Below are 12872 nucleotides of genomic sequence, written 5' to 3'. Positions count from 1 at the left end.
TTGAGTTTATTATTTGCTCCTGAAAAACAGTCCTATCACTTAAATACAATATTATCAGTCCTGTTTTACAGGTGAACAAAGGCCTGAAGGGGTAAGGAACTTGCCTCAGGATCTCGACTGAATCAAAGTCAGAACCAGAACTAAAGCTCCCCCTCACCAATGCTCAGTCCATAGACTGCAGGACCTGGAATCAGCAAGAGGGGAGTTTAAATTCAGCTGCAGTCATTTACTAGATGGGTGACTCTGGGTAAGAAGTCACTTAATTTTCTGTCTGCCTCAGTTTCTCCATCTGTAAATTGGAGATAATAACAACACCCCCCAGGGTAGTTGTGATAATCAAGAGATGATAATAATAATAATAATAAAGTTCTTGGTAGTGTCTGCCATATAATAAGAGCTGTAGAAATCTTAGGACTCATCATTATCACCATCATTCTTATTGTTGCTGCCGTTATCATCATTACTTTTGTCTAGCTGCAGAAGTAGGAAGGGCCTGGACTTGGGGAAGCACAAGGATTTGGCTAGCAGAGAATGACCCCACATCCAAGCAGGAGCCCCATTTCACAAACCAACCAAGGAACAGTTCTCTACCTTTGAACGTCTCTAGCAGATACTTCCCCATATACCAGCAGGCAGTTTCAAAGTTGGGAAACTGGGTTAGACTGCCGACCTTCAATCTTCTTTCCACTTCATACGCTCTGCGATCCAAAGCAAAATGTACTTCAGTGTCATGAGTCACAGGCAAGTGCAGTAACTAACAGTAAGGTCGGCCCGCAGCGGTCAGGCCCTGCTAAAACTACAGCCGGGAGACAGAGAAATGCAAATGCTGTATGGCTTCACCATCAGGCTCGGGATTGAGTTCTGGTCAACTGAGCTGGCACCTCACAGTCCAGCGTTGAAACAACATGTAATGAATGCTGGGGATTAAGTTGCTTGGGTGGCCATTGGTTCTGGAGGGCATGGCATGCATGCTGGACTGGCAGACAAAATATGGAGTGGCAGAGTAATGAGACACTGAGGCTGGCTGTTGGGGAAGGGAGGCTTTGAGCTTTGAGCCCCTCTGAGAACTAAACAGGAACCTTGGAAAGCAGCTTCCTCCCTCCTTTCTTCTTTCCTCCCTTCCTTCCTTTCTCCTTTCCTCCCTTTCTTCCTCCTTCCTCCTTTCTCCTTTCCTCCCTTCCTTTCTCCTTTCTCCTTTCCTCCCTTCCATCCTTTCTCCTTTCCTCCCTTCCTTCCTACTAGATAAGCTGGATATTCCCCTGGGGGGCTGTTCCCCTTAAGATCCCTATAATTCCTAAGAGAAGGTTTTCCCTTGGGGGGCCTGGGAAGGCTGATTGAAGAGGAAACCCCATTATTATTTCAGGAATTGAAAGTGGCCCTCACAGTTCAATCTGTGGCAAAAGGGCCAAACCCTAAGTGACCAGACTCCACAGTTTTCCAAATGCATAGCAACAGTTTCCAGGGAGAATCAGAAGCAGGGCCTTGGGGGAGGAGAGAGGAGGGGAGCACAGAAAGGGAGGGGGAGCACATTATTAATAAACACTTGAAGCACAATACCTCATCTGCATTTCAATACTCAGGCTGTGAAGGAAATGTCCTGAAAATGCCAGACAGTCTACAGGGGTTAGTGTTGCATATATCCAACCTACAAGAGAGGAAGAAAGGCAGGTGTCTGTGGGCCCTCCCACCTCCAGAGCAACAGGACAGGGCCTCCCACAAACACCCTCCAAGATGCAAGGTGGGCTTCGCAGTCCCATCTCAGGCCTGGTCAGGAGAGGAGCCTAGCCCTGTTATCAGCTGTTTATCATGGGGTGTGTCTGCAAGCTTCAGTTCTACCTAGGATCCAGGGCCAATTGGGCATCTCTGGGAAAATACACTGACTGCAAGGTGGGAGTCCAAATCAGAGCACCACCCTACCTGGGGAGGAGGCAGAGAGGACCAGGCCCAGGGAGAACTTTAGAACCAAGAGGTCATCCTGTCCAACCCCTTTGTTTTGGAGGTGAGAGGGTAAGTCACCCATCCAGGCCACAGACAACTAGTAACAAACAGAGCCAGGCTAGAAGACTGACACTCTTCCACAACACCCCCCGGCCCCCTCAGTGAACACACAGGCAAGAAGGGAGCCCTGCGCAGGCAGCTTCCCTTGGGCCCTTCCTTAGGCTCTGTATGTGGGGGGATCAGTCAGGCCCACTGTTCAGGGACAACAGCCAGGGGCATTGAGGATAGTGCCAGCTGCTTAGGCAACTGGTAGACCCACAACCCTCCCCCCTATAGCTTGGTTTAGCTTAACCCCTGAGGGCAGGGTTCAGTTACCTATTGGCAGGGAGAGTTATACTAGGTTGGCATTCAATGGAGGGTTTCAACTTTGGCAGGAATGAGCAATGATCTTTTTTTTTTCTTTTAAGGTTTTTGCAAGTCAATGGGGTTAAGTATCTTGCCCAAGGCCACACAGCTAGGTAATTATTAAGTGTCTGAGACCAGATTTGAACCCAGGTACTCCTGACTCCAGGGCCAGTGCTCTATCCACCGCACCACCTAGCCGCCCCCAGGAGCAGTGATCTTAATGGTGGTTTTGTTGTTTTTTTTAAATAACAGAAGTATGGTTCCCTTTGTAAACTATGGCTGTTCTCTCTACTCAAAACCCAATGAAATAGGGCCCCCTCAGCCTTGGCTTGTCACCTCTTTCATCCAAATGTACCCACATCTGGTGAGAGACTGACGTGGCATGGACCCCACATGCAGGTGATATGGAGAGAGCATGGGAGTGACCATGGAGCAGGCGTCATGGAACATCACAAGACTGAGGGGTCAGTCTGATATGGGGAGTGAGAAAGAAGAGGGGGAGGAGGAAGAGGACCAAGGTCAAGAGGGACTTTCCTTTCCCAACCAGTAGTTCCACTCTAGTGGCTGACCTACCTGAAGGAATGAAGAGCGTCTGGCCTTGCTTCACCGTACACTTATAACATTTATCCACTTGGTCAGCAAAAAACATCTCACTGTGATTGGCCGCCGACTGCCATCGCTCATACAGAGAGAGATTCGCGGAGGCTGGTTTGATGAGATAAAAGATCTTTTCTCCCTGATCAAGAAAAAGCATCATTAGGGAGAACTGATCATTTTCCAGGTTATTAGATGTGATAAGATTGAACTCCAAATATTCCTACAATTGAAGAAATTCCTCATAGCATTGTGTGCACTGTGAAAACATACATGAGGCCTTGAGCAACCCAACTTGGGGTGTCATATGCTCCAAAGATTGATTTGGAAGAGACTTGAGGTTTCCTAGAAAATTTAATTCCTTCATCGTCTTCCATGTAGACTTCCCAGATGTCCAAGCAGGTAGATTAATAATAATAACAATTATGACACTTCTGCTAATAATAGTTTCCTTTACATGGCTCTTTAAGGTTTGCAAAGCTACATCCAACATGTTCTCTTATCTGATCCTCACCTGTCCTCTGAGGTGAATATCATCCTTATTTTTACAAAGGAGGAAACTAATTCTTAGGGCAGGTAAGTGACCTGTTTAAGATAACATTGCCAGTATCTAAAACAGGATTTGAACTCAGTTCTTCCTGACTTCAAGCCCAGCATTCTTTCAAGTGTGGCCCCCCAAACAGGCTTTTTATGAAATGCCTATTAGGTGTAGGGCTCTGTAATAAGGACAGGATATAGGGATAAACACATGGGCTGTGCTCTCAAGAAGTTTACAGACTAATGGGCAAAGGACACAACCATAAAGAGCTATGATACAAGCAAAAGAGAGGCCTAGGAAAAGGCTGTGAGAAAGCTGAGGAGAGAAAGGCCACTTTCTTTTTTTTCCCTTTTTCCCCAAGGTAATGGAGTTAAGTGATCCACCCAAAGTCACACAGCTAGTAAGTATTAAATCTCTGAGGCCAGATTTGACTTGGGGCCAGTGCTATCCATTGCACCACCTAGCTGCTCCTAAAGAGGCCACTGTCAGGAAAGACTGAGAAATGTCAGGAGCAACTTCGTGAAGGATCTAGCACCCAAGTTTTAAAGCTAAGAAAGGTCTTTGACAATCTCAAGCCAGGTGAGTTTCCATCCAACACCTAGATTCTTGGCTGCCTCCAAACAGTGCTGATGACCAAAGATGGGCTATTTTTCTTTATGGCCAAATTCAACAATTACTCAAAACCCAATGTGAGGCCCACTTCTTCCAGGAAGCCTTCACATGCAGATGGAGGTTCCCATGATTAGAGCTCCTGTCTCATTGATCTGCACAATTCCATCACCTATCACATCTTACCACATCTCCTCTAGTCCTCACCTACAGGTTAGGTGCCCTTTGGCCAGTCGGCAGGAAGGCTTACCTTGAGTACATGGTACCAGGCTGAGGCCCCTCCAGAGTCTATGTGGAAGTCAGTATAACTGTCCTTCACACAGATGAGGCAATACTTGGTCACTTTGGGCTTGGCCAGTAAGGCATCATCGGGCCAATAGTTTTCTACCCAGGATAACTTTTTCACAATCTCCGGAGGTTCTACAAAGCTGGACATTCTGAAGGCAGAAGAATGAAAAGATGATTCAGTGAAAAACTAAAATAAAGTAAGATGTAGTGAGCATGGGGGGAAAGGAAGAGGAAGGCACTGAAAAGCTTATTCCCTTGGGAGACTTGCCTTGTTGACAAGGCAGGATTGACATATAAACAAGAACACCAGACTTTGGAGTTCAGAAGGCTTGGACACAGGCCCAGCTGGGTGACCCCGGGCAAGTCACATTCCTTCTTTGAGGTTCAGAGTTCAACTGGAAAATGAATCTAAGAGCCAGTTCCTCACAGGGCTTCAATAATATATGTATAAAGTGCTTTGCTAACCATGGAACATTATTTACTGTGAGAGAGTCTCATTATGGGGGGGAGAATCTTTCCCCAAGAAGTCTGTTCTCTTGGAGTCTTGTAAGGCAACAGTTTCCATCTTGGCCTAAATATGTGTTTTGTTTTGAGCATTATAGCAATGAAAAGAAAGATTGTTGTTTATCCCCCCCTACACAACATGGGGCATTTTCGGTGTCTTTTAAACGACAGCATCTGTTCTTCAAGCTCCCAGCTCTTCCCTGTTGTTTCTGTTTCATGTCAAAATCTGGGTTAGTCTATCTCTCAATTAAAATATGAGCAAGAAAGTATGGAAACTTTCATTCAATTCAAACTTCATCATCCTGGGCAAGACATCACATATCTCAGAGGAGGTGCCATCCTTGCCTCCCATCCAGGACAGTTCCACCTGACCCACAGAATAAAGATTTTGTTCTATTGCTGCCTCTAAAAAAAAATATGAAATTCCTCTCTGAAAAGATGTCTAATCACTACACAAGTGATGAGAAATCCAGCCCACACTGGCAAGCCAAGTGGGAAGCAATGCCTGTGAAGAAAAAGTGGCACCATCTTATAGCCCTCTAGATTGGATTCCCTTTTCCTTTTGGTAAGAGCATGTTCAATGTGTTGCCTCTTTACTATGCTAGCCCGGCTGCAAACATATGAAGCATCTACCAAGGCATCTTCCCCAAGTCCTTCCTCTCTAGCAATAGGTGGATTACCTCAGAGAACTGGAGGGCTGTATCAAAAAGACATGCATTTAAGACTTGAACCTCAGACCCTCAGACTGAATCCATATTCTTTTTGGAGAATTATCTCCTTCTCAATCTGCCAGCACCCTTAGCTTACACATAGACAAAATTTCCCCTAGAATTGTATTGTGTGGTTCACAGTTTTGTTTTTTTTTTTTTTTTAACAAGGCAATGAGGTTAAGTGATTAAGGTCACACAGCTAAGTAATTATTATGTGTCTGAGGTTGGATTTGAACTCAGGTCCTCCTGACTCCAGGGCTGGTGCTCTATCCACTGAGCCACCTAACTGCCTCTGGTTCACACAGTTTAAGTCTGATTTCCCCAACCAATAAAGGATAAGCTCCCAAGAAAAGAAAACAGGGCTTGGAGCAGAGAAGGGACCTTACAGCTCACAGAGTTCCAGTGGCTAATTATCTTTCTCTCTCCTTCCTTCCTTCTTTCTTTCCTTCCTTCTTTCCTTCTCTTTCTTTGTTTCTTTCTTTCTTGAGGCATCTGGGGCTTAAGTGACTTGGCCAAGGTCACACAGCTAGAAAGTATTTGAAGCTGGATTTGAACTCAGGGCCTGTGTTCTATCCACTTTGCCACCAACCTGCCCACCCACTGGCTTATTTTAAAGAGGAGGAAATGGCAGGTCAGAAGGTCCAAGATCATACAATTACTAGAAGTCAGTCCATGACTGGACCCTAGGTCTCTTGCCTCTTACCTGGATCAATCCTCTTGCCTGAATAGCACATTACCTCCTATAACCTGCTGCTCTTGTCTTCCCCACAGGACTGAGAATACAGCAGATACTTGCTAAATAATTGCTAATGGGCTTGTTACATTTTGAAGAGATTTGCATTGTGTAACATCGAAATTGAAGAAAAACCTGGAACCATACCACAGCTCCCTTTCCTGAGTATCCTTTACTGTTTTGGGGTCATATATACCTTCAAATAACATTTTTAAATGCAAAAATAAATAAAATGTATAGGATCACAAAAGAAATTACTTGAAATAAAGATAAAATTTGTTTGACCATTCAAGTTCATGGACTGCCATGAAATCTATCAACAGACACAGACCTTGGGTTAAGAAATCCTGGTTTCAATCAATCTGTCTCTCTGACTTCCAGAGATTCAATTTAGTTCTACCATCTGAATCTTGCACCTGGTTGAGATGCCAATTCTCTTAGAAGGGATCATGTAATATGTTGTTATCATTCAAGGGTACCTTAGTATAAAATAGATTATTAGAATCTTAATAAAGGAAAGGCTCTGCTAAGGGGAAAGAAAAATGATCTCTAGCCCAGAGAACTATCAGCGGTCATCAGCCTAAAGCCTAGTGGGAGATTCTGGTAGCAGAGAGAAGTATGGGTCCCTGAGAACTTTCTGGGCTATAATAGTAACAATGGAATGACAAGAAGAGGTTATATAGCGGTGGCAAGGAGAAATCTGGCCAACATCCTAATTTTGCCATTTTTATCTAAGGAGGAAACAAGAGACAGTGCCTCCCATCTCTCAGTGAATTACTGAGCAGCCCACATCACAAGGCTATCCACCATGGCTACAGCTCCAAACCTGAGGCAACCCATAGACTGAAGGTTCCCACTCGATAATTAACCCTGGAATTGGAAGGAATATTTGAAGTCTCATCAACCATCTAGACCCCAATAAGAATTGCCTCTAAAGCATTCCTGTCAAAGGCAAGTCACTCAGTCTCTGTTTGAAGGACTGCAATGAGGGAACTCTACCACCTGAGACAGATCTAAATCTTAGGAAGTTTTTCCACAGGTCAAAATGTCCCATTCAAAAACTTCCCTCCCCTATTTCTAGGACCAAGCATTCACCTGCTAACTTTCCTTCAGAGGAAAAGGTAGGGAAAGATAATAGGGAGGAACAAATTGTCCCTTCCACTGAAATCACAGGATCGTAGAGTGAGTTGGAAAAGAATGTAAAGGTCATCTACTCCAACATCCTCATTTTACGGAGAATGATTGGAGGATCAAAGTGGTTAGTGGTCTTGCTCTAGGTCACACAACCAGTGAAGTGTTAAGATACAATCTGGACCCAGGCAACTCATCCCAACTCTAAGATCAGCATCTGGCCTCTATGGCCAATGCCGCTCACCTCACTCAAGAGGTAACAGAGAAGAACAAGAAATTACACTACTGCTAAGCAAGCACTGGGGAAACAATGTCCAGAAATCCAGTGTCACTCAGTTACTCATTGTCAGAGATGCTTCTGAGTTCTCCACTAAAGCTCTCTGGGCAAGGTTGGCTCACCTGGTGTCAGAAAACTCCAGGTTGGTGACATTGAGGACACGTTTCCGGTTGGTACTGTAGTAGTAATCCACAAACTCCTTCAGCTTCATCTTGCAGTCTTTCTGTTTGGTGACATCAGTCACATCCACACTCCTCTCTGGGCCTGTAGAATTCAAGCAAAAGAAGATAAGCCCTCTGTCTCTAAAAATCAGGTCTGCCCAGAGAGGAGACCACTGAATGAGGCCAACTAGTTTAAGCCATACTGGAAGAAAAAGGAACTCGACATCCTGCCCAACACTGTTCACCAGGCTGCTGTTTTAGATGGGCACTGATCTCTGGCGTGGCTGCCAAGAAACACAGGGCCCACAAATGCACCATACAAAGATGCTAGAAGGAGAAGCAATGAGACCTGATGGATGGGATTCCAGGGCTCTAGATTCTAATTCTACCCCCCCCCCAAATCCCCACCAAGCTTGTAGAGTAAGGTAAAAACCCAGGGTGCTACCTCACCCTCTAAGGAGGTCACCTCAAGATATGCTGGCCAGGGAGGACCATCCTGAGCCAATGACTCTTTGCAAAGCTGGACAACTGACTTTCAGCTAGTCAAAAGGAACTGCTCTCCCTGCTTGGGTTCTACTATGCTACAGTCTGTAGACAATAATATTTACCTTCCTTTCAGGTTTATGATGAAGACTAGCAAAGACAAAGAAATGGGATCCTAAAATCCCTCCCCTTTGAGAAAAGGGTCAGAGGAAATTCAATTCAATGACATAAAAACATTTACTGAATTCCTGCCATGTGACAGATGACATCTAAAAAAGAGACAAAAGCAAAACCATCCTGCCCTCGGGAGACTTTACCTTCTACTGGAAGGAGCAACAAGTACCAGAGAAGAAATAAAAACAAGTCACTAGTAAGTTTAACTCTTGAGGTCCCCCTCCCTCTGACTGGAGAGTTGAGGGCTTCTCCCAGAAACCACCCCAGGGAGGGTGTCCAGGCCAGCAACTCCATCGTATCCCCTCACCAGGCAATTCCTATCCACCCCACTCTTCTCCTTTTCAGCTTACACTAACTTGCTGCCTTCCCTACTGGAATGGAAGCTCCTCAAGGGCAGGAAATACCTTCCAGTTCACTCATATTTGAATTCCCAGCACAGTATCTAGCATAGAGCAGACCCTGAGTAAATGTTAATATTATTGGATACTGGAGTTATCCCTTAAAGGGCTCCCCAGAACAAGAGGTAAAAAGGAAGGGCATTTACTCCATCCTTTCCTTAGTAGTCTCCTTCCCTACCGCCCTGCCACCTGCCCTAGAGACCTGGCCTCAAGGAACTTCTGTCCTAGGACCCCACACTCTCCTAACTGGTGACTGCCCTTTGGACCATTTCTCAGGTGAAAAAAAATCTACTCATGCTTCACTTCCTGCCTTCTCCATCTTCTTGCTGACCAAGTGCAACCACCCCACACTGTTTGGAAAATTCAAGCCACAATCAAAACAAGTGCCAATATTTCATGAGTGTGTCAGTCTACTCATGATTGCCTCACCTACCTTCCCTAAATTCTGAATCAAAGTGCCCCTCCCTGGCTACCACTTTCCCTATCTGAGCAGTAAAAGGTAAGCTTCTAGAGGGCAGGAAAAAATCTTTACCTTTGTATCTGTGTTCTCAGCACTTAGCACAGAGTTTGAAATATAATAAGTCCCTAATAAATAAGTGTCTTTTCATTCATTTATAATTCATTCATCTATCCATCAATATATTCATCCATCCATCTATATATTCATCCATCCATCCATTCTGGATCAGTTCCTCCATCCATATTCATCCCTCCATCCATTCATCCATTCATATATTCGTTCTTCCAACTACCCATCATCCATCTATTCATCATTTATATATCCATCCATCCATTCATATATTCATTCTTCCAACCACCCATCATCCATCCATTCATTATTCACATATACATCCATCCATTCATTCAATCACTACCTATATATTCATCTATCCATATATTCATTGATCAGTTCCTCTATCCATATTCATCCCTCCATTCATCCATTCATATATTCATTCTTCCAACCATCCACCATCCACCCACCCATCATTCATATATTCAACTATCCATGTATTCATCCATCCATTCATCCACCCACCTATATATTCATCCATTCATCCATCCATCCATATATTTTTCCTCTATCCACTCATCAATACATCCATCTATTCATCTATCCATTCATCCATCATCCACATATTTGTCCCTCCATCTATTCATCCATCCATCTAGCTAATGATGAATTCGTCCATCCATTCATCCCTCCCTCCCTCCATTCATTCATCCATTTATCCATCTATCCATTTATCAGTCCATTCAACCATCTATTTATCAATATATCCATCCATTCATTCATTAAGAAGGATGTTCCAAAAATGAAAGACTGTCTGTGCAAAGGCACAGGGCCAGAAAATGAAATATCAAGTAAGCCAGATTAACTGGAACATAGCAGGGCAAATAATGTGACATCAGCAAGGAAAAATAAGACAGAGTTAAATGAGAAAGGAATTTAAATAGAGGAAATTTGTCTTTTATCTTTGAAATAATAGCAAACTCCTGGGGCTCAAGTTCAGGAATGTCATTATTACCCCAGATACAGATTATCCTTCTCTACCCTCTTTTCTTCTCTCCTCCTCTCTTTCTCCCTTTGACTTTGTCTCCCTCCAAGTGTCTGTGTCTGTGTCTCTGTCTCTCTCCATCTCTCTTTTAGCACAGAGAGAGAAGGCAACTATGAAGGGCAAAATAGAAACCAATTATACAGTTCCAAGATGACTTTACTCCAGTCTTTACTATGCTGCTTCAGTTCAATTCTACAAACATTCACTTAAGAAATTCTACAATAATCACTATAAAGGGAGATGGGGGGAGAGAGAAAGAAATGAAAGAGGGAAAAGGGAAAGAAGGAAGGGAGGGAGGGAGGAAAGAAAGAAAGAAAAAGAAAATGTGCCTGGGGGAATAAGAAAAGCAAGGTTGTGGCTGAGCTATGGTTAAAGAAGCTTGGGATCCTACCTTTTCCCCAAGGCCTGGGCCTATAAGCCATAAGAATTGGAAGGAAGTCATCCAGGGGCCATGGGACAAAGAGGAAAACAAGAAGTTATAGAGAACAAAATTCAGACTTGGACTTGAGTTACTGCCCTGGAAGAAAAACTTCCTTTGCTCAGACCTAGACTGAGACTAGATTCCATTTCACTGAAACATGAATGGAACTAAAGCTCTAAAAGCCAAAGGCAAGCACCTCAGTTCAAAAGGGGACTGAGCCGTGCTCTCCAGAAGCAGCAGTTGTCCCTCCTTCCTTCTAGTTAGTAAAATTCCTGCCTTCAAGGTCTCAGGACCTTCAAACCTTCTTGAGGCCTGACCCAGCCTCCCTTTTTCCTTCTTCTCCTTTCCCTTCCCAAGGCACACACACTCACAAATTCTGTTCCCTCTTCATATTTCACACCCTTGTTAGACTCAAAGCAACATCTAAGGCAGGCCTATGTACCCCAGGTGTCCTTCAGTGTACCCAGAGAAGTACTTCTGTTCCTACTGAAAAGGTGTACCCAAGATAGGGCAGAGAATGCACTTGAAACTTTAGAACTTTAAGAGCATCACCTCTCACTATCCAGAGATAGCTTAGGATGAGGACAAAACCTAGAATGTTGACATCCTACCTGGGGGTACCTAACTTGAGGTTTGTGGACCAAGAAATTGAGCTTTCCTTCAATTCTGAACACAGGCAAAAGCATTATTCTGAGAAGGGGTCTGAACATACACAGGCTTCACCAAATGACCAAAAGTGAAATTCAACTCTAGGGCAAAGATGTCAGACACAAGGCATCAACACTGCCAAGTAAGGTTTGCACCCGATTCAAATGTCATTTGAAGCTTTATATAATAGGGAAATATTCAGCAAAACAAACAAAAATGTAATCTAACATAGTTGACATTACATTTTAAAACCAAGTCAACATGCACCAACAGAGACCCTGATAGATTAGTGGTTCCCCATTTCTATTTGAGTTTGATACCACTGACAAATTCATGACAAATACAGGATTCACTGACCTCCCAGAAAAGATGAGCTGAGCCAGATCTTTGCACTAGAAATAAGCTTTCAAATAATTCTCACCTTTTTTATTGTTTAATTATTTTTAAGTGTTTCTAGCTCTATGGATCAGGGGCCCAGACAGGTCTTGGAAGAGTTTAAAGAACTGCAAGGATATCAGAGCTACAAGAGTTTCAAACACCTGGTTGGTACAAGCAATAATGATAAGCTATTTTACAATGTAGGTGAAACAAGTCCTCTCACCTCCTGGTGAATAAAGCTTTGCATTTTGGATCAAGATGGTATGATGGGGTGGCTAGGTGGCACAGTGGATAGAGCACCAGCCCTGGAGGCAAGAGGCCCTGAGCTCAAATCTGACCTCAGACACTTAATAATTACCCAGCTGTATGGCCTTGGGCAAGTCACTTAACCCCATTGCCTTGCCAAAAAAAAAAACCTAAGATGTTATAAAGCTGTTTATATAAATTCATCAAACTGCCTACCATTTTCAGAAGAGGGGAAAGCATGAGGAAGAAAAATTTGGAAGTCAAAATCCTGTAAAAAATGAATACTGTGCACCTAGGTGCCCATAAAAATTATTTTTAAAAAATGAATGTAAAAAAAGTGTAATATAAAATGGGAGGGGATAATGAAATAATATTAATTGGAAAAATAAGGATAAAAAAGCCAAAAAAAAAAAAAGAAACCAAAAAATATTATGCTGGGCATAGGACCTATAAATAAGAGCAAAATGGACAAATTGGAGAACTAAAGAAATGTAATATGAAAATACATCACTTTATATGGCAATTATGTTCCTGAGAAGTTAGTTCTGTATGGAGTTGATGGGGACAGGAAAGGGAATGAAAGAGAGAGGAAGGAAGGAGGGAGGGAGGGAGGGAGGAAGGGAGGAAGGGAGGAAGGAAGGAAGGAAGGAAGGAAGGAAGGAAGGAAGGAAGGAAGG

The 12872-nt window shown here is 43.6% G+C and overlaps 1 protein-coding gene across 5 annotated transcripts in view; it reads right to left on the bottom strand.

Annotated features, from left to right (window-relative positions):
- Nucleotides 1-12872, bottom strand: part of PHF2 (PHD finger protein 2) — a 184295-nt gene that overhangs the window by 42707 nt on the left and 128716 nt on the right. For all 5 annotated transcript variants that reach the window (XM_074198346.1, XM_074198347.1, XM_074198345.1 and 2 more), the window contains 5 exons: nucleotides 7850-7991; nucleotides 4335-4521; nucleotides 2917-3079; nucleotides 1558-1645; nucleotides 592-698 (listed from right to left, as the gene is read on the bottom strand). In XM_074198346.1, coding sequence (XP_074054447.1) covers nucleotides 592-698; nucleotides 1558-1645; nucleotides 2917-3079; nucleotides 4335-4521; nucleotides 7850-7991 — 687 coding nt within the window. The remainder of the gene's footprint in view (nucleotides 1-591; nucleotides 699-1557; nucleotides 1646-2916; nucleotides 3080-4334; nucleotides 4522-7849; nucleotides 7992-12872) is intronic.

Source organism: Macrotis lagotis, chromosome 8 (genome assembly GCF_037893015.1).
Source record: "Macrotis lagotis isolate mMagLag1 chromosome 8, bilby.v1.9.chrom.fasta, whole genome shotgun sequence".
Classification (NCBI taxonomy): Eukaryota; Metazoa; Chordata; class Mammalia; order Peramelemorphia; family Peramelidae; genus Macrotis; species Macrotis lagotis.
Note: the sequence above shows the minus strand (reverse complement) of the source record. Positions and strands in the feature narration are given on the sequence as shown.